Source organism: Eublepharis macularius, chromosome 4 (assembly GCF_028583425.1).
Source record: "Eublepharis macularius isolate TG4126 chromosome 4, MPM_Emac_v1.0, whole genome shotgun sequence".
NCBI lineage: Eukaryota > Metazoa > Chordata > Lepidosauria > Squamata > Eublepharidae > Eublepharis > Eublepharis macularius.
The window spans coordinates 188,187,669-188,209,250 of NC_072793.1; the positions used below are offsets into that span (position 1 = coordinate 188,187,669).

General features: G+C 59.2%; 2 protein-coding genes across 2 annotated transcripts; one reads left to right on the forward strand and one right to left on the reverse strand.

Annotated features, from left to right (window-relative positions):
• Positions 1-221: 221 nt before the first annotated feature.
• ZBTB22 (zinc finger and BTB domain containing 22) lies at positions 222-3,130 on the forward strand. The gene is given in 3 exon segments (XM_054977387.1): positions 222-1,390; positions 1,392-1,518; positions 1,521-3,130. Coding segments are annotated over 3 exon segments (1,548 nt in total). The 5' UTR covers positions 222-481; the 3' UTR covers positions 2,033-3,130.
• Positions 3,131-6,926: 3,796 nt separating this feature from the next.
• On the reverse strand, positions 6,927-20,069 carry DAXX (death domain associated protein). The gene is given in 8 exon segments (XM_054977319.1): positions 6,927-7,127; positions 7,658-7,850; positions 8,106-8,323; positions 8,325-8,548; positions 9,274-9,430; positions 12,125-12,336; positions 17,308-18,106; positions 19,657-20,069. Coding segments are annotated over 8 exon segments (2,028 nt in total). The 5' UTR covers positions 19,822-20,069; the 3' UTR covers positions 6,927-7,067.
• Positions 20,070-21,582: the final 1,513 nt, after the last annotated feature.

Here is a 21,582-nt window from a genome sequence, read left to right on the forward strand (position 1 = left end):
CGGGTCCCTGGACGGACAGCTGCGCGGAGGGCAAAGACGACGGGAGGGGGCCTGTGCGCATGCGCCGGCTCGGGGCTCGGCGTCGGAAGCCGCTTTCTTGCCGCCCTGAAGGGGCGGGGCTGGCTGCGCATGCGCGTCCGGGGCCGCTGAGGCCCGGCCTCTTGCCCGGCGCGTCGGAGGACGAGAAAGGCGCGGGCGGCTTAAAGGCGAGGCGGCGCCTTTAATTCGCGGCCCGTCCCGGGCGGGGGAGGAAGAGGAGGGCGGCGGGCCGGGCAGGAGGAAGGCCGCGGCCGCCGGGGGGCCTCTGGGCGCGTGCAGAGCGCCCCTGCCGGGCCTGGGCGGCCGCTCTCCCCTCCGGCCCGCGGGCCTCTGCTCGCGCTCAGGGGCGCCCTCGCCCGGGGCGAGGGGAGGCGGCGGCGGCGGCGGGCTCTGCCCCGAGGGCGCCGCCTTGCGCGGCCGGGCCCGGGACGGCGGAGGCGCCATGGAGGCGGCGCCGTCGTCGGCGCCGTCGGGCGGGCTGGTGCGCGTGTGCTTCCCGGAGACGGCGGGCGCGCTGCTGGAGAGCCTGAACCGGCAGCGGCTGGAGGGCAAGCTGTGCGACGTGTCGGTGCACGTGCAGGGCCGCGTCTTCCGCGCGCACCGGGCCGTGCTGGCCGCCTGCTCGCCCTACTTCCACGACCAGGTGCTGCTCAAGAACATGACGGCCATCGTGCTGCCCGGCGTGATGGACCCGGTGGCCTTCGAGATGGTGCTGGCCTCGGCCTACACCGGCACGCTCAGCATGGCCGCCGACGAGATCGTCAACTACCTGACGGTGGGCAGCGTCCTGCAGATGTGGCACATCGTGGACAAGTGCACCGAGCTGCTCAAGGAGCGCCGCGGCGCCCTGCTGGGGGGGCCCCCCGCCGCCGCCGCCGCCACCTCCGCCCGCGCCCACTCCAGCCGCACCAGCGACAACCAGTCGCCCAGCAGCAGCAACTACTTCAGCCCCCGCGACGCCGGCGAGGGCCCCGAGCAGGGCAAGTACGCGCCCCGCGGCGGCGCGCTGGCCGGCGAGGAGCACGACGAGGAGGGCCTCCTCTTCCCGGCCGAGAAGGGCCCCTCCCGCGGCCCCGACCCCGACCCCTTCGCCGGGGGCAGCAAGTTCATCCTGGAGACCGACGACGACGCCAGCGACGGCGGGGAGCCCGGCGGCTGCGAGCCGCGCCGGCCGGCCTACGTGCGGCCCAGCATCATGCCCCAGAAGCAGTGGGTCTTCATCAAGAAGGAGCGCTCGCAGGAGGACCTGGTGCTGACCTGCGAGGAGGACGAGGACCCCGTGGAAGTGGCCGGCCCGCCGGCCCCCGAGGCAGCCCTCAGCATCAGCGACGTGCGCACCTTGACCAACCCTGCAGGCGGCGGCGGGGGCGGCAGCAAACTGGAGGAGCAGGTGAACTTCTGCGAGTCGTCGGAGGACTTCCCCTCGCCCTACGAGGGCCTGGACGACTCCTCTCCGCTCCCGGGCCCCTTCCCCCAGCGGCCCCTGATGCCCATGGACATGCAAGGCAACCAGATCCTGGTGTTCCCCCCACAGGCTCCTGTGGAGCACGGGGCAGTGCAGCTGGCGGCCAGCTCGGGAGACGGCAACAAAATTTTCATGTGCCACTGCGGGAAGGCTTTCTCTCACAAGAGCATGCGGGACCGGCACGTCAACATGCACCTCAACTTGCGCCCCTTCGACTGCCCCGTCTGCAACAAGAAGTTCAAGATGAAGCATCACCTCACGGAGCACATGAAGACCCACACGGGCCTCAAGCCCTACGAGTGCGACGTGTGCGCCAAGAAGTTCATGTGGCGTGACAGTTTCATGCGCCACAAGGGCCACTGTGAGCGGCGCCACCGCCTGGGGGCGGGGGGAGGGGCGGGTGCACCAGCATCTTCTGGGGCTGTCAAGAAGGAGGCCTCCCCCTCCCCCGGCAGCGGGGACCCTGAATGGGCCCCCGGGAGGTCCCCACGTGGCGAACTGGCCTTTGCGGGGAGCAGCAAGATGTAACAGGAGGGGGCCTGGGGAGGGGTCCAGAATGGCCCGGACTGCTCCCCCTTGAGGAGAGGTCTGCTGAAGTGGACTGGGTGGTCCGTGTACCTGTGTGAGCCCCCTTGGCCCTTTCCGCCAGAAGGCTTGTGTGGTGCTCTTGCTGGGAGGGGGGCAGTGCAGGCTGAGGTGGGGGGGGCACCCTTTTCTAGCAGACTTGCTCCCTTCCCCCCCTATGCAGCAGCTCCTGTGAGGCTTGCCCTCCCCTCACATCATGCACTGGCCTTGTACTGGACCATTGGGCAGCATTCACCCATTGGCCGGGGGGGGGGGGGAGGGAGGCCAGGTGACTCTCCTTGTTCCCCAGGCTGGAGCCCCAAGGGCCGCGCTATGCCACTGGGCTCCTCCACTCCTCCTGTTCTTAGTCAATGTCTGTGTGTTTGGGGGGGGGAGGGGGCATCTCTCGAGTGGGGGCACGCAACACTAAACACTCCCTCCCTTCCGTGTGCTGTCAAGGTGTGGGAGCCATTCTGGTTGCAGCTGCCCTTCTGTCCCCGCGGCATTGGAGCTGTGCCTGTAGTGAGCGGCCTTGGCCTGGGCTGCCCTGAGTGGGCGGGAGTGAAGGAGAATGGGTGGGGGGGGGTTGCTGCTTTCTGGCAGCCATCTTCCCTTGGGGAGGGGCCGTGGCAGAGCACCTGCTTGGCCTGCAGAAGGTCTCGGGTTCAAGAGCTTTCTCCACCTGAGACCCCAGGGCCTGACTCGAAGGAAGGCCGCTTCCCACCTTCTGTGCCTCCCGTGGTGCTTTCCCTGGGGAGGGGGGCTCTGTCGGCAGCTTCACCTTGGCCTCTGTGACTGGGCACCCCTTCCCGCCGTTCCTCTGTGAGGCTGAGGTCCCACTGTCTGGGCAGGGGAAACGTCTAGCTTGCAAGTAGACCTGGAGTGCAGCTGGGGCCGTTTCAGTGTTGATCCTGCTGCCTGGGCAGATCCCCCTCCCCACTCTGTCTAGCCCTTCTATTCCTTCCTTTCTGTGGCGTCGTTGAGTTTGAGTTTTTGTAACTGAATCTGGTTTGGGCCTTTTTTTAAAAAAAAAAAGTGATTATCTATAAATATTTATTGGTATGTTTGACACCCTACTGCCCTCCACTTGTATCTTTCTATGAATTTTCTAACTAAGGAACTGGCTAGCCACGTTTTTCATCAGATTATAGTTGTTCTCATTTCAGAATATCCGCCCCTCTGGGCTTGGAGGAAGTTTTCCTCCAGCAGCTGGTCTCCAGCCACCATTTATTTACTTACGGACAAGGAACCTGCCCTGGCACGCGCCACTTGCCGGAGTCTGAGCATTTGACTCAGTCGCTCTGCCTCCTGCTAAAGGAATGGCAGTGGCACGGGTGGAAGTAAGAGCAGTAACTTTTTCCTGGAAAACCACATGCAAGAATCAGATTCATGGCCAAGTCAGACCCTGTCCTTCACCCCCAGTGGGACACCCGTGTGGCTCACGTGGTTCTCCTGTTCTCTGTGGGTCAACATGCTGGAATCGGATGCGATTCCCAGAGGTCCTGAAAGACGGATGCAGTGGAACAGCTGGCCCCTCCCAGAGCCACCCAGAGGGGCAGCGATCGTGGGCTTGGTTCCAAGAGGGACTCAAGTCCTGGTGAGAGATGTCCAGGCTGTTGCACCAGCTGGGAGGGAACGGGGACACCATTCATGTCAATGGAAAAATACCCCTGTAAAGTCCAAACAAGTGACACTGGATTTCAAAAGAGGAAACTTTACCAAAAATGGGAGAAATAGTTAAAAGGAAACTGAATGGGAAACACGAGAATGGGGCACTGCAGCAGAGGGTCCCCAGCCTTATTGAGCCCGCGGGCTTCATGGGAATTCTGACACAGGACGGTGGGCACAACGACAAAATGGCTGCCATAGAAGGAAGAGCCACATACAGCAGAAGCCCAAATGCGCGGCAGAAGTGGGGGGGGGGGCGAGAAGAGTAATTCTTAAAAACTTGGAAAGTGTCCAGCCAGTACCTTTCTTCCTGTAGTCTAAACCCATTGTTTCCAGTCCTATCCTCTGCTGCCAACACGAACAGCTCCTTCCCCCTCCCCTAGGAGACAGCCAAAGATCCAGTAAACCGATCATAGGAGGAGATGAGGTTGGTCTGGCAGGACCTGTTGCGGACAAACCTGTGCTGACTTCCCCATCTCACCAGGTGGTCCGCCAGATGCTTGCAGGTGGAATCTTTCATCTCTGCTCCAGTATCTTCCCTGGGACAGAGGCCAAGGCTGACTGGCCTGTAGTTCCCAGGATCCTCCTTTCCCCCTTTCTTGACGGATGAGATGCCATTTGCCCTCCTCCGGTCCTCCAAGAGGCCCGGAAGATGATCGGCAAGGGGCCTGGCAGGCTCTTTCAAAAGTTCTTGAAGCGCTCTCGGATGCACGGCACCTGGCCCAGGGGATTGGTGGCAAGGTGCTGCTCCGTAACTTCTCTGCCCATGTCAACTAGCCGCCTTAAAGGCACACTGTGCCTATTGGGAAGCCATTTCAAACTAGGCTAATTGAAGCACAGGTAATGCATCCCCCAGGTTAGGAAAGATACTGCCAAGCCTAAAAGGATGCCTGCATGGTTAACCACCCAAATCAAGGAAGTCATAAAAAGCCTCATAAAAATGGGAAGGTCTGCCCTGATGAACGGAACAGAAGGGAGCACCTGGCCCGGCAAAAGAAACGGCAGAGCGGGTCGCTAAAAGCATCAAGACAAACAGCAAGCATGTTTAAAACTGTAATCCTTTGCATCTCGTTTATGGTGGCAAGCGTGGGGCCTGTGCCTCGGCCACAGCTACAGTTTTCAGGAAGGGAAGCTGAAGAACGGAGTCCAATCGAGGCGATGAGAGACGGTCCTAGACCTGTTGGTGATGGGAGAGTGCCGCCGAGCTGTAGCGGACACGGCAGCCTCTGGTGGGGTTTCCAAGGCAGACCAGCAGAGGGGGTTTGCCGCCCTTACTTTCAATAAAGTAAGACATGTCGAAGGGCAGAGAAAGACCCCGTAGCCTGGTCCTTCCAGCCACAGTTCCCGTTCCTTTCGCATTTGGCACTACAGGTCCAGCCGGGAAGAGGAGGCCGTTTGCCCTGCCACGGGCAACTGGAACTTCCAGTGCAGGGGGGGGGGCTGGGCCAGAGGCCAATCCGGGGGCTCCGGGCTGCCTCTGCGCTGAGTCGTGCCGGCCAGAGGCCCCCTTCGGTTCCGCTGCGTCCGCGGCCCATGCTCTCCAGACTCCGTTCATCGCGGGCAGGCGGCTCCCTTCGTCCCCCTCCCTGGACAGTGCGTCCACTGCCGTGATGCACCCGCTGTGCCTCTGGCCGGCCGCGCCCTCCACGGCCAACGATGGGGTGCCTGCGAGGCGGGGTTCCTGGCTGTCCCGGACCCCTGAGCCCGTGGCTGGCAAAGGCTTTGGCAGAGGGTGCGGGGGACTTTCATCGACGGGGCGTCCAGTGGCCGTGCGCCTGGAGAAGGCCGGGGCTCGGGGGCCACGACTGAGGCGGCCCTGCCCGGCTTGCCCCGCCCGAGCTTGGAGCCTTGGAGGGCTTGTGGAGCCGAAGCAGCCCACCGGAGCTGGGCCCGTGGCCAGTGCCCCAAATCCGAGCCAGAGGGCCGCCGGTGGGCCGAAGCAGCGCCCAGGGCCCCCCCCCCCCCGCTGTGCTGCCCTGGACCTCCTCGGCCCCCTCTCCGGAGCGCCAGCGCCTCCTGCAGGTCCCCCCCCACCCACCCCAACTGAGCGCCTTCCCACTCCGCTGCATCCTTGGCGACGCTCCTGCTCTGCCGGCGGCCGAAGGGAAGCACGGCCTGCTCTGCAGGCAGGTAGGCTGCCCCGAGCAAAGGAGGCTCCGGCTGGGAGGGAGGGTGGAAGGCGTCCCTGGCCAGCCCCTTCAGGTCCCTCCCCCTGGCACCTGTTGGCCAAGCGGGGCTGACTTGCCAAGTTTCAGCCGCCTGCCTTCTTGAGCCCCCCCACCCCACCCCAAGACCCTTCATCGCTGGAAGCGGCCAAGAGGCCCTCTGCCGATCAGACACGCCCCCCCCAGGCCGTTTTCTCTCCCTGGGTTGCAGCGCCTGCCCCCGAATCTCCTACCACCGTCTGCCTGCCTGAGACGCAGCGATGTGGCTGGCCCGAGTTGGGCACTTTGTTGGGGGGGGGGCGGTCCTCCATGGCTTCAAAGTTTCCAGGAATTCTACACCTCTGTGCACAGCACAGGGGCAGCCAGTCAGCCTCCTCGGTCAGCTGGTTCTTGCGGGGTTGGGGGTGGGTGGGTGGGACCCAGGCACCCTCCACTCACCTCGCCTTCAGCTCCAGGCAGGCGGGGCAGGTGGACCGTGCTGGTGCCCTCGTGGCACACCCCAGTGCCGCTCAGGCACAGGGAGTCCTTGTTGCTCCCGGGTCCAGGAACAGCTCCACCCCCTTCTACCACACAGAGATCTACTGGTGCACCAGGAGCACCCAGCCTGCCCGGCTCACCCAGCCTGCCCCTCCGTGCTTGACTGAGAGTGGGGCACTGGGCACCCAGAACCCACAGCCTAGGACCACATCCTGCCCTGGCGGGACTGCTCTTGCGGGCCCAAGTGAACTCAGACGAGATGGCTGGCAAAGGAGAGAGAAAGAGATGAGGCAGCAGCGGGCTGGATGTGTCAACCGGCCTCTTCCCAAAGGCACCAGACCGGGCCAGACTGAGAGGACAGGCAGCACCCCCGCCCCACCCCACACAGGCACACCAAAAGAAATCAGTACAGAAAAATATTTATTTTTCCAGTCCCCCCCCCCAGTAAAACAAGCTCCCCACACAAGACGCAGAAACACACAGGCCCCACCCACCCCACTCCCAGCAGGGCTGCCAGAAGCCCCGCCAAGCCCTCCCCCACACCACCCCCTTCCAGCGGCCACAAGCAGGGCCTGCAGGGGCCCAAAGGCCAACACAGTAGCAGCAACCCCCCCCCCCTTGGACCAAGGGTCCTGCTCCCATCTGGACCCCCTCCCGGCCTTCAGCGGAGGCAGCAAGCAGGCAGGCGGCTACTCGGAGTCGGAAAGGACGATGATCTCCTCGGGGTCACACTGCGTCGCCACGCTGGCCTGAGGGGGACAGAGAGGGAAGCATGGGAGGGCTGTCCCATCCGCCCCCAGGCCCCCGCCTGGTTCCCAGGCCCCGCAGCCACACTGCCCTTCCCCACCAGCCAGCAGCCTTCAGGCCCAGCACCGGGGCCCGAGTGCAGGCCGCTGCCCAGTGCAAGCCCTGAGGGGGGTGACGGGCAGCCCACTTGCCTGGGGCTGCACTGCCCAGGACACAGCCAGAGGCAACCAAGCCCAGGTGAGCTCTGCTCCAGGCTGAGTTACAGAAGGGGGCGGGGAGGCAGCACTTGCAATGGGAAAATGGCTGCGCTGCTCGGGACCACAGGAGACACCTCCCCCCGCCCGCCTGCCCCTTCCTGTGCTGCTTTTTGCTTTGCAGGGAGCTTTCCCCACCATTAAAGACACCCCAATGTTCACCTGCCCACTGTCCCACACAAAGGTGCTCCTCCGGCTGCAGACCAAACCACTGATGCCAGGCACCCCTCCCTGCCAGGCAGCACACCGGACAGCAGCGGGAGGGCCCAGCTTCTCACCTTGCTGACTGTGGCCAGCCCCCCTGGCGGTGGCTGGGGGCTCCCCTGGGAACTGGTGACCAAGTCCAGCCCTGGGGAGTCGGCACAAGTAGAATCTGCCACAGGGGCTGGGCTGCGCAGAGGAGCGGCGGGGCTGCAGAGAGTGCCTCCTTCGTCTTCGGAAGAGCCAGTGCTGGGAACCTCAATGCAGCTGCTGGAAGGCAAGGGGGGGGGGAGGCCGGATCAGCCCAAGCCGTGCCAGGACGCTCCAGGAGTCGCCGCCTTCTCACAAGCAACGGCCATTCCCGTGAACTTCCAGGGCTGGCCGGCGCTTCCCAGTCCAAAGTCTGTGCCAGCCACCACAGGGCCCACCCAGCGGTTCCCAGCAGGGCCCCCGGGAACGGATACACACCCTGGCCCTGGGTGCAGGCATGGGAGGGAGGGAACGACCTCCGTACACCCACCTCACCTCTTGGAAACCTGCAGCTCCTGCTTGCCCCTTTTGCGCGGTGGGGGCTGCCCGTTGAGATCCTGGGGGGCGGAGGTCTGGTCTACCTCACAGGCACCGGTGTTCTCCAGGGACCTGCAGCGCTTGACGGGGGGCTGCATCTTCTGCAGTGGCAGGGGGGAAAGGGGGAAGCTACCCTCCTCCTCAGTCCAGTGAGGGGGCGGGGGAGAGGGCGGGGGGTGTCTCACTGGCTTCCAGGGGCAGAGCCTCTTCGATCTCCACCACAAAGAGCTGGGGAGGCTGACATGCCCCCTGCGGGGCTCCCTCTCTTTCCTCCCCCTCTTCTTCCTCCTCCTCGTCCTCTTCTTCCTCGAGTTCCTCATCAGTAGAGTACAGAACCACCTCCGGTGACCCTGCACCCATCTGCTGGTCAGCCTCCATCTCCTGAACCGGGGAGTCTTCACCTGGGGAACAGAGGGAGCTGTCAGGGCTGGCTTCCCAAACCTCCTGCTTCCCACCCACCCCCGCCCCGGCCAGACTGCCAGAGGGTTACGTGCAGGGGAGAGGCCTCCTTCAGCCTGTCTGAGCAGCACGGCAAGAGAGCCAAGCTCCGTGCAGCAGGTGCCACAGGACTCCTATCTACTGCAGCCCAACATGGCTACCCGCTGGAAACTCAAGTCCGTATTGTGGGTTTTATCTTCTAAACCTTAACGGGACAGTCAACCCCCCACCATCCCAGAAATGGCAACTTGCTCCAGAGAAGCGCAGCTGAAGGCAGTTCTGCTGGCCACGGCTGCACAGGGAGAGGCAGATGGAGGCTGGGGGGAGGGGGAGGTTGAATGTTGAATGGGGGGGGGGTTTGAATGTTGAACCCTGAAGCCACTGCACTAACAGGCCAGAAGGCGCCCCCCCCCCCCGCCAGCTCATGAGACATAATGCCAGTCCTGGAACCCTCCAATGACATGCCAGAGCTAAATCAGGGCCCACGCCCCCTGGCTCTTCCCGGGTCAGCTTCCTTTGCTTGCAGCCCACCCACAAGGGACTCTGAGAAGGCCTGGAGACGGGACTAGATTGCCCTCCACCTACACGGAGCCTCTGGCTCAGCGGCAGCAGCAGCAACCCTGTGTTACTTGTGGGTTCTGTGGCAGGGCCGAGCTGCCCGCCTGCACCCCACCCACCCCCGTCCCACCTGGGGCAGGGCCCTCTTCGTCCTCCCCGCTGCCCTCCAGGCTCCGCTCCAATTCAGCCTCCAAGTCTGACTCAGACGAGGATTCCTCTTCCTCTTCCTCCTCTTCCTCGTCTGCCTGCAAAGCCGCTTTTCTCGCTGCTCTGGGACTGAGGCTGCCCTGGTGAGAAGAACGCAGGAGGTCCGCATGTCAGTCACCCACTTCTTCCATAAGCAGCTTTCCCCATCTCAAAAGCGGAAAGGTGCAGAGGACAGCCTTCCCACAGGCATCTCCACAGCATGAGCCGGAAGCTGTTTTAAGGGAGGAGAGATGGAGGGAGGAGAAAGACGAGAGCTCCCCGCCCCCGCCCCACCTCAGGGTTTGCTCAGTTCAGAGGCAGATGGGTAACAAGGGGCAGAAGGGAGCCTTCGAAGAGGGAACTGGCTGTAGGCAGGGGGCTCAAGGGGCAAACAGCCCCAGCCAGGGGCGTGGGAGACTGGGCTGGAGAGTGCCACCTTAGAATCCCCTCCATCATCACACAGACACATGCTGCCACCCCCCACCCTTCGCCCCAGGGACTGCCAAGTCAAGTGCTCGTTTAGACACCACTGCAAAAAAGGAGGGCGAAGGCACAACACCTTTGCCTGGCCACAAGATCTGGCGTTGCTCCCAAGCGCCCCCCCCCCACTGCCCCAATCCGGCTAAGTGCAGAATCCCATCGAAGGTCCCCCCCCCCAGGAACCCTGGACGGTGGGACCGTGCTGCGAGCCACCCATCCCTGAGGCAGCCACATCCTGAAGCGCTGCCAGCTAAAGGCACAGAAGCAGCAGGCGGGCGGCCCTAGCCAGACACCCTAACCGCAAGCTTGGCCTACACAGCAGGTTGCTTAGTTTGTGTTACTGGCTTGAGCAACTGAAACGTGGTGGTTTAAAGTGTCTCAGGGACTGGTCCTGGGCCGTGTGTTGTACAACATTTTTATAAATGATTTCGATGAAGGAATAGAGGGAATGCTGATTAAATTTGCAGATGATACTAAATCGGGAGGGGTGGCAAATAGGGTAGAGTCAGGATACAGGATGATCTTGACAGGCAGGAAAACTGGATTAGAACAAGATGAATTTCAACAGAGATAAATGCAAAGTTCTGCATGTAGGAAGGAAAAATCAAATGCATAATTAGAGGATGGGGGAGACTTGTCTTGGCAGTAGTGCGTGTGAAAAGGGTGCAGGGGTCTTAGTAGACCATACACTGAACATGAGTCAGCAGTGTGACGTGGCAGCTAAAAAGGCAAATGCAGTTTTAGGCTGTATCAACAGAAGCAGAGTGTCCAGGTCACGAGAAGTGAGGGTATCGCTCTACTCTGCTCTGGTTAGACCTCACTTAAGAGTATTGTGTTCAGTTTGGGGCACCACAATATCAGGAGGATATAGACAAGCTGGAAGGTGTCCAGAGGAGGGCAACGAAGATGGTGAGGGGTCTGGAGACCAAGTCCTCTGAGGAAACGTTGAGGGAGCTCTCGGTATGTTTAGCCTGGAGAGGAGACGGCTGAGAGGTGATATGATAACCATCTTCAAGTACTTGAAGGGCTGCCATATATAGAAGATGGTGCGGAATTGTTTTCGTTGCCCCAGAACCATCAGGTTGAAATTAAATCAACAGAGTTTTCAGCTAAACATTGGGAAGAACTTCCTGACAGAGCGGTGCCTCAGTGGAACAGGCTTCCGTGGGAGGTGCTGGGCTCTCCTTCCTTGGAGGTTTTTAAGCAGAGGTTAGATGGCCACCTGACAGCAATGCTGATTCAGTGAACCTGAGCAGATCACGAGAGGGAGGGCAGGGTTAGGGTTACATCAGGGCTTAGTGCTCATGGCGTACATGCCGAGGCTAAGGCTGATCGCCACCTTGGGGTCAGGTAGCCATTTTCACCAGGCCAGTTTGGCTAGGGATCCTGGAGGTGTTTTGCCATCTTCCGGGCATGGAACAGGAATCACTGGAGGTATGGGGAGAAGGTAGCTGTGAATTTCCTGCACTGGACCAGGTGACCCGAGAGCTCCCTTCCAATTCTATGATTTTAAGTAATCAAGTAATTAGGTCTGCCTCAAATGAGGGGTCAGAAAGTGGGCGTTATCAGCAGTTAAGCAAATAGTCAAAGTATAAAGCCAACACAATGCAAGATGTCTATCCCGAGTCAAAGCGCTTGGCCACCATAGGAGAGGGTCCCGAGGGCACCAACTTAGAACGGCCCAGACCCGGTGGCAGGCAAGCAGCTGCCTCAACGAAAACATCCAACCCTCAAGGCTGCCAGTGGCTTCCAAAGGAAGATCATTTTTCCCCTTGACAACAAAATTCACAATCTGACACAGGCTGAGAGAGAACAGGAAGCGCATTTGGGTGAAGGTCAGGATTCCTTGCCGACAAGGAGTCTGTTGTCGTGTAGTGGTGAAGAGAGGTGGTTAAGAGCCAGTTTGGTTATAATGGTTAAGAGCGGCAAGACTCCAATCCGGAGGGACGGGTTCGACTCCTCACTCCTTCGTGTGAAGCCAGCTGGGGGGCCTTGGGTCAGTCACAGCTCCCTCAGCCCCACCCACCACACAGGGTGGTGGTTGTTATGGGGGCAATCGTAACACACTTTGTAAACCGCTCTGAGTGGGTGTTAAGTCGTCCTGAAGGGCGGTATATAAATCGAACACTCCAGGGCTGCCCATGCAGAAACACAGGCGAAGCAGGCCATACCAAGAGGGTGAAGGGCTGCCCCCAGGGCTCTGGAAGACGAGGGGGGAGAAGGCCGAAAAAGACATGCCCGGGGACTCCAGCAGAGAGGCAGGGGAGGAGTGCACTGGCTGCCCCCACCCCCCACTCAACATCCAGCCCCCCTACCTCGGAGGACTTGGGAGAGGCCGGCTCCCCCGGCGGGTGGCTGGCTGCACTGCTGGGGGGCTGCCCCCGCTTCCGGCGCCATTCCTCCTCCTCGCCCTTGTCTTGCAGCTGTGCATAGTGGGACATCACCTGGTCCAGGCGCTGCAGGGCCTCCTGCCGGTTCTGCCTCAGGCGCCGGGCCAGCTCACTGTCCAGCAGGGCCGGGTCGGAACCTGGAGAGGAGTGGGAAGGAGGGAAGTTGCAAGCCCTGGCTGTCAAAGAAGTGAGGCAGGCACGCACGCGCACACCCTCACAGCCAGAGGTGGAAACCCACGCTCCAGCCACGCTCCAGCCAGCCCAGCAGGCAGGCAGCCCACCCCCCCACCCCGGCCAGCGCTTCCCCCTCTGCTGCTCAGAGGGCAGATGAAACAGGCCCAGCCGGGGCCCAGAAGTCACCAGTAACAGCCAGCCCAGCAAAAAATCCCAACGCTTCTGGCAAGAGTGATTGTCAAGCTGCTCTGCCACAAACCCGGGCAGGATTCATCCGAGTCAGGAGTGACTTCACACACTTCCTCAACCCCAGCAGGCTCACGCCAATGCCGGAACAGAAAGGGACCTTACAGCCCCCCCCAACCGCCCCCCCTCCCCAAAGACCAAAGCAAAGATGGAGCGTCCCTGCCACGGAGGGGGGCAGGTGCTAAGGCAGGACGGCCTGCGACGGCAAAACAACGATGGGGCTACAGAACCTGCCCGCTCAGCCTGGCCTGGAAGGGGCCCTCTCCCCTGACACAGCCGATCTGGCCACCAGCATCCGTGGCACGGTGACGTCAAGTACCTAGGCCTCCCCTCTACGCTGAGACTTGGAGATTTCCGGTTGGTGCAGAACGCTGCAGTTTGATTATTATAGGGAGCCAGGAGGAGAATGAATATTACTCCCATGCTGCCATCACCCCAATGGCTACCCATCAGTTTCTGTGCTCAATTCGAGGTGTTGGCTATTACATCCTTTCCACGGGACCTCCTCTTTCCCCTACGCCCCACCATGGCCGCTCTGCTCATCTGGGCAGGGTCTCCAACAAGAGGGCGCATGGGCAAAGTCCACAGCTGCCCCGACACATGCATCCTCTGTGGTGGCCCCAACGTCATGGCGTGGCATGGCGTGGCCTGCCTGAGGAGCTTAGGAAAGCTCCCACTCTTCTGGCCTTCCACGTCTGATGCAAAATGGAATTAATTCCTCTAGAGCACTTTTTGCTCACATGGGAGGGCTGTTCTATAGGGAAGCGGTCTCCAGAGATCCAGCAGTAAAAGGATAAGGAGGAACCACAGACTTTACTACTACAGACTCCACTACTAATCGCTTCTGCTGTGTTTTGGAATTTCCTCAGCTCTCTTAAGATTTCTGCAGGGTTTTTTAAATCTTTGCAAATTCGCATGTATATACCTATTACATGATTTATTGACATGACCTTGACATTGACTGTACTGATTCACACTGTAAATCACCTGGAGTCTCAGTGAGAAATGCGGACTATAAATAATATAAATAAATAAATCCTTGGTTCACAAGAACTTTAAAAGGAATGAACCAGCACCTCAAATCCCGCCTGGAAGCAAAGAGGCAACCAACCCAGAGATTTCTGGCCCAAGGGATGAGATGTCAGCCAGCAATTCAGCTGCTGCCATTCTGCACCAACTGATATATTCAAGGGCAGCAGCCCTCCCCCCCCCCCCCCCGGAGCATGTTACAGGAGGCCAGCCTGAAGGTGCTTTGCAGGGCAACTCAGTCCAGGGGAGAAAAGCAGCGGGGGACGCCTCTCTGGTCACTGCACGCATTGATAAACCTGCCTCTGGAGCCAGTTTCCCAACAATAAAGCGGGGCCAACCAAAGCCCCAGACTTTTCACGGACTCCACGTCTCAAGGAGACTCAAAGCCACCCTGGAGGGGCAGAGCGTGCCCTCTTGGACCATCGGGGCCAGCGCCACCAGCTCCAGCTCCTCCCCCCCCTTTTCCCGGATCAAAGGAACACGGAAGAAATAGCAGGCTTGCTGAGGACAGTGGGATGTTAACAGGGAAGAGGAAATGGCTCAAAGCTTATTGCAACTGCACAAAAGACCTATGAACAGTGAAGGAATACTTTTCAGGGAATTATTGGCTGTCTCTTGAAGAAGTCCTTCTGGGCGGAAGGAACGGCATCCTTGGAAACTAAAGCTCATTGACTTGCAAGTCCTCTGTCCGCTTCAGGAAATCCTAAAGGACCATGAGATGCTATAAGAGAAGAAACTGACCCGCACGGCCACATCTTTACAGGAACCGAAAAGGAGGATCCACAGATGCTCAGAGCTGCCCCAGCCGTCATCGACTGGATAGTTAAGTGGGTGCGGGAATGCAGACCTTTCATTTACACAAGGAATCTGAGATCACCCCAGGGCTGATTAAGGTGTAATTCCATTTTCTTAATTACAAGTTTTGCTTTTTAATTTCAGCTTTTAAATAAATATTTATATTTTAGTTCTATGCTGTTTTAACTTTGATTCACCGTTGTTTTGGGTTTTTCTTCAGCGCTGCATTGGATTTCTGCTATCCTACTTTATTGTATTGCTTACTGAACATCCCGGCCTTTCATCATATTGACGTATACCATGTAGCCTCCCTTGAGTGTCAACGAGAAAGGCAGACTATAAATAACGTAAATAGAACTGAAGTATTTTTTCGTGCCTTTCAATCAAATCAAGTCAAAATACGCTCACTACGGTAGAAAGTACGTTGCCGCAGCTCTTTCAACAACCGGCTCTGTTTGAGGCTTTGCACGTAGAACCCCAGACAGCCGTCATTTCAAATTCCATAAATGTAACAACTAGTAAAATGTTGCATGCTACGTTATACAAGATGCATTTTATATGATTAAAGTAATAAAGCAAGTAGAGTTAATAGGAAAATAATACATTCCAACTATCCCCCCCGAGAAACAGAGTCTTTCTTCCGTGGCTCCAAATTTTTTGGAAATATAACATTTCTAGGCAAGCACCCTTTCAGCAGACTTCGTGGACCCCTTTCCCAGCGGGAGAAATGCCTGGTGTCCGGGCCGCACTAACTGAGCTCATCAGCAGCGCCCCAGCAGCGGGCAGGTGGGCGACTCTCTTAGTCCTCCCTTTTAGCTCCCTTCTGACTAGTCCCTTCATTTTAGCAAGTTCCCTCTTCTCAAGTCCAGTGAACTTCCCATTGATGGGAATACTAAACTTAACAGCAATGTGCTCTCAGTGCCCCAATCGGTGCCCCAACATCTAAGTTCTCGCACAATGTCTCCAGCTCTACCACGATATTTTATGGCTTACTTCTGGCCCTGCACACAGTGACGTAGGAGATGGATGGAATGGGGACTGGAAGGCTACTGGAACTGTGGGCTACTGGAAACGACTGATTAATCCATTTGAATGAAGCAACTTTACTTCCTTTACTACCTATAGGTCATGTGCATAGCCACAGCACATTCATGTTCTGTGTTTTCTGATAAAGGTTTAGGTAAACGGTAAGACGTAGCTCTACACACACACACACACACACACACAGGATGAATCACCCCCTTTCTTCTGAGCTGCTGGAATTACTTTCCTTTTGCCTCTCTCTGAGCCCGGTGAGTGTGTTAGCTGGTAAGATCTTGGGATGACACTGGAGTGCTAGAACCAGCGTGGCCAAGTGCAGACTCCAAGGCTGCAATTAATTATTGCCCAATAGCAGGCACTTCAGGGCCCAGGAGGAAGAGGGAGAGACACTCTCATCCTGATAACAAAAAAAGGCGCTTTGTTTTGAGAACTGGCCCCCTCCAGCATTGGATGCCAGAATATTTGCCAGGGGGAGAAGAACACTGCTGGGTCAACACCTCCCTATGCGCAGGGCAAATTGCTGCAACTGACAGCAAAAGGGAGGAAGATACTTTATGGTTCTTGTTAATGTTAACTTCTGGTCTCGGATAAACAATCTATGCATTGCCCTTGAATAGTTGATGGATCCACTGCGAGAGAACATTATGAGTGTCCAGGGTGCAAAAGGGGACAAATGTTTGCTCTTTGAAATTCTAAACATTGGGGAAGGTGGGGGAACACCCGGGCCAACTGCTTGGAAGGCAGCTAGGCTCACCCCTATACCACCAACGCTAATGAGGTGGCTTTATTGTTCAGGTCTACTAATAAGACTGGACCTACTTGTCTTATCACTCTTTTGTCCGTGCAGTGGCCTGCCTGGTAGATATAATTTGCATTTGTTATTCTCTTCCAGTTTTCCTTGGTCCAAAGGAAATATTGATGGGGTTCTTATGACATCTCTCTCTCTCTGTTGCATGAAAATACCCCAAAGTTTCTGACCAATGGAACTTCGTTGGGTCATTCTATGCAACACCTTTGTGAACCAATAATAAAGATTTTATTTTAATGTGTGCTAATTAACCTGAAGGTATAAAATCTCATGTAATTACCCTACTGCTCTGAAGAACTGATCAGTCCAAGGGGCCTTCTATCCTCGGTAATCTTATCACTCTTCCATGCTTATAAGCAATAATGGCCTGCAGTTATCTCCCTCACTGGACTTCAGCGTGTGTTCCTTACTGATTGGGCTAAAAAGCATACAAAGTACCGAGTTTGGGTACAACAAACGGGAGGTTCTACCAAGGCACAGGTAGACTGCACTGGACGGGTGAGGCTCAACGTCTTCCAGGAAGGTGCACCCTGGGCCCACTTTGGGGGCCCAGCCCTGGTTCCCTTGAGCCCGCCCAAGCGGCAGCGAACGCCTGAAACACAAGGCCGAGCCCTCCTGCTTGAGGCTTCAGCGTGTGTTCCTGATTGGGCTAAAAATATATAAAGTACTGAATCTGGGTACAACCGTTGCATAACCCACTTTTGTACCTCCATGGCATTTGTCGGGGCGGGGCGGGGGGGGGGGGGGGAGAAGGTCCACCAGTCCAGCTGCTCTTATGTCCAGCACCGTTTTTAGCAATTGCCGGTGAACTGAATTTCTCATGGTGCTGTCAACCTCCACCCCACCTCACTTCCCATTTGTGTACAGAGGAGGAGGAATTCATTCCTGCCACGCACGCTTCCGACGTATTGGGAACAGTTGCCACTGAAGCCAGTGCTCAGTGCTGCGCGCCATCCACAGGGGGGCTCTGGCACCGCTCTCTACCTCCCCCCTCCCCAGACCCAAGCTCTCTCACCAGGTTGGTACTGGTCAGTGAGATGGCTGCCAAAGTTGTAGATCAGGTCCAGGTGGCGCCGCTCCTGCAGGCGATTGCCCACATCGCGGAAGGCGTCAGCTGCCATGCTCTCCATCTGGCGCTTGGGCAGGCCGAGGCTGTGGCGGATGTTGGCCTTCTGCACCACCTTCAAGATGTCGCTGTAATCCGGAAAGGCCTCTGGGCAGTTGATGAGGCGCTCGATGCGGCGGTTGACCTCCGGGTAGCGAGTCCCACGGTAAGGGATGCGCTGCTCGATGACGCGCCCCGTCAGGCTGTTGCAGTCCTTGAACTCACAGAGGCGCTCAAAGATCCGCATCATGCGCCGCTTCAAGTGGCTCTCCTGCAGGTAGGCCGAGTCCTCGCGGCCCAGCTCCTCCAAGTCCAGCTCGCGCTCCTGCAGCCGCCGGATCTCCACTGCATAGACCTGCAGCAAGTTCTCCAGGTAACGGATCTGCCGCTTGGAGCCCCCTCGGGGCTTGGAGGGCTCCGCTTGCGACTCCGAGGAGGGAACAGAGGAGGCAGCGGAGCCCTCGGCGGCAGCGGAGGAGCTTGGCACCAGTTTCCTCTTTTGGGAATGGGCCTTGAAGACAGTGCAGAGCTCGTTAATGTAAACATAGACTTTGCTGAGCCTGGCCTGCACACGGCTCAAGCAGCGGCCCAACACGTTGCGGAACTCCACCGAGGCCACGAAGCGGGGGCTGGCCTTCTGGTACCGAGCAGCCAGGTACGGCATCACTTCCGGGTGCTCCTTGGTGTGCTGTGAGCAGAAGTCAACAAACTGCAGGGAAGAGGCAAAGGCAATTCAGAACACACAAGAGGAATATAAGCCCCCTCCTCCAAAGGAGAAACATCTGGTGAGGGGGGGGGCACAGAAATTCAGTAGGACTAACTGGAAGAGGAACAGACATGACACAGGTCTCGTTTGATGTGCCACGCCTGAAGATACGAATGTGCACACGCAATCTAAGAATGTGTTTAGAAACATCTGAAGGCCAACGGGAGGTTTTCAGACCCCTTTCCCTGTTAAACCACCAGCACTTGCCAAAGCTGCTCTGCCAGAGGAGGCTCAATGCTTTCTGGCTGAGAAGGCAAAATAGTTTCCATTCCTTGGCACCCAGATAAAAAGCATGTATCAGGGGGGCCAGCTCTTAGATGGCAGCTGCAAAAGATTAAGTATCTTATCCCAGTACAGAGAGACAGTAAGTTGCAGATCAAGCGCAGTCCGCCTCCACACACATTCTTCCCCCCCTGCCCCCCCCCCACAAACAGTCTCTGGACCAGCCTTGGAGAGGGATAGGAATGATCGGCAGCTGCTCAGCGCACCCACCTGGAACTTCAAGGTAGGTCAGCAAAGCAGAGCAAAAAGCCTCTGGCGCAGTCACGGTGCTGTGCCTGTCTTATATTTTGAACCTCAGCCAATCTGCATCGGAAGGCCAATCTATCTTTTACTGTCAGAACAGCCCTGTGAGGTAGTTTCTTCACCACCAGCCTGCTGTGAGCTTGCCAGCACGGCAAAGGTTTCAACTCGGTCTTCCTACATCAAACCCCCTTGCCCCCTCAGGTGTCACGTCTGTCTGTCTGTCTAACATACCTGCCCTGAGTGTTCTTTGTGCCCTGTGTTGCATGCTACACCTCTGAGAGCAGGGGAAGTGGCATCTGGGAACGTGTCTGGCTGAGGGCTGCTTATCTCAGAGGTGCCGGCTGCACTGTTTATCTCACAGCCCTGGGAACTGAAAACAACTTCACCTCTCCTGCAGTTCCCCCTGGCCTCCTGTCTCAAGCCCCCTTCCTTCCCGCTCCCTTCTGGCTCCCTCGCACCAGAAGCCTCACCGTCCCTGTCCTGAAGGCGGGAACTTTTCCCTGTAACTAACCCCCAACCGCATACAGGTCGCTTCTGCCGAGACCCTCGCCTGCGCAAGCGGATACCGATGGATCTCTAATAAAGTAACTTTCGCTCACACGTAGAACTGTGCGTGCAGGGGAGCACCAGGGGGGCCTCAGGGCCAGATCCTGACCCTTCCCTTGGGCGCCAGTCACACGCAGGACAGCGCCAGCGCCAGGGCCAGGGCCGGGCATTCCAGGTGTGGCGCAGGCACGCTCGCGGCTGGGGCCCTGACTGCACACCCGGCGGCGGCGCTACAACCGGCCCGCCCGCCCGCCCGCCCCACTCCCAGCCGCTCCCCAGGCAAGCCCAGACCGAGAACTCCGGCCGGCCTCCGTGAAGAAGGGCGCAAGGCGCAGGCCCGAGACCGCGCCCCCCCCCCCCCCGCCCACAGCGCCCCGCGGGGCTAAGGGCCCTCCGGCCGCCAGCGCCCCGCCCGGCCTCACCTCCTGGAAGAGCCGCTGGTTCTCGGCCCGCAGGTCCTTGCCCGGCGCGGGCGGGCCCCCTCCGTTGGCCTGGGGCTGGGCCTGGGGCTGGGCCGGCCCCTCCTCGCCCTCGTCCCCGTCCCCGTCCAGCACGATGACCTCCGCCTGGCCCCCGCCCGAGGCCATGCCGCCCCCCGCCCGGCTCAGCGGCCGCGCCCCGGCAAGGCGGCGGGGGGGCCCATGCGCGGGGGCGGCGCGGCCGGCGGCGGGCCGGGCGAGGGGGCCGCGCCGGGCGGCCGAAGCCGAGCAGGCCCAGGCCCGGGCCCAAGTCCAGGCGCGACCCGCCGGGCGCGCTCCCTGCCTTGCCGCGCTTCCTCCCTCCGCCGCCGCCGCTTCCACCCGGAGAGGCTCGCGTCCCTGCCGCGCAGAACCGGAAGCGCCTGCTCCCGGGCGCCGCCGATTTCCCCTTCCGGTGGGCGGGGCCGCTGCCTGCCTCAGCCTGGCCGCCGCCATGTTCCCGTACGGAAGCCGCGCCCCTCTTCCTCCCACGTGACGCCGCCGCCGCCGCCGCGTCCTTCTTCCTCGCCGGCTTCCGCCGCCTGCTCCAAACGCTCCTCGCCGGCCCCTTCTTTGCCTGGGGCCGGGAGAGTCCCGCCGCCCTTTTCCGGGGCAGGCGCGGCCATCCCGCGGCTGCCTCCCGTCCCGGGTAGGGAAAAGCCAGACGATAAGAGAAGTAAACAAACATGGCGCCGGGCTGCCGGCTGTGGGGGAGGTTTACGGGAAGCGCACTGCGCACGCGCCAGTCGTGTCGTGTCCCTCGGAGAGCTCCCCCCCCCTGCGGGCAGAGGAACGGCAGCCGGGACGGGGCAATCTTCCTCCGCTGCCCGGGGGTCGCGTTGGCCTGCCCCTGCTCGGCCGGGGAGGCGGGCCGGGAACCTTGGAGGGGCGGCCGACCTGGTCCGTCTGTCGCAGCAGAAAAGCGCAGTCTCCAGGGGCTCCGCTGGCAAAATGGGCGGCAGGGCGCGAGGGGCGCCGCGGGACACCTCCCTGCCTGCCCCCCAACGGGGTTAAATCTCCCATGGGAGAGCCAGTTTGGTGGAGTGAGCAAGAAGAGCGGCGGGACTCCCACCGTGGAGAGCCGGTTTGATCCCCCACTGGGAGCCCTGGGGTCAGCCACAGCTCTCTCAGGGCTCTCTCAGCCCCGCCCACCTCCCAGGGTGATTGTCGTGAGAATAATAACTCCACCACTTTGTAAACTGCTCTGAGTGGGCATTAAGCTGTCCTGAAGGGCGATATATAAATCAAATATTATTATTATTACTGGACTCTCTTTTCCACTCCCATAACTGCCACAGAACGAACCCCTTTCTCCCTCCTCCCCTGAAGAAGCAGAGAGGGTTGGTGTCGCCCCTCCAACTTTTGAAAAACTGATGTGGAGGCAGCTGGGAAAAGGGGGTGCTGGGAGCCACAATGACTGGCTGCCGTGGCCACAGATTTCCTTACAGGGCACAGGGCAAAAAGCGAGAGGCCTCAGGGCAGCTGCTGAAAGTGTTCTCTGGCAGGTGCACATCACCAATGTCTGTGTAAGGGGGGCGCGAGTGGTGCCTTATGAAGAAGGGCTTGAAAGAACTGACATGCTGAAAGCTGCTCTCTTCAAACAGCTGAGGTGCTGCCCCATCCAAAAGAGGAGGCCCATGGAAGTAGATTGTGATTACGCACTAGGGAACCATCCCAGTGTTCAGCTGTGGAACAGACTGCCTCAGGTGATGAACGCTTTCAGTGGAAGTCTTCAGGCAGAGCATGTCCTTGCCTGTTTCTTCTCTGAAGACAAGACTGGGCAGGAAACTCTGCAAAAGCCGCCCCCCCACCCCCACTTTAATAGAAAAGAGCCCAGTAGCACCTTTAGGACTAACCAACTTTACTATAGCATAAGCTTTCGAGAACCAC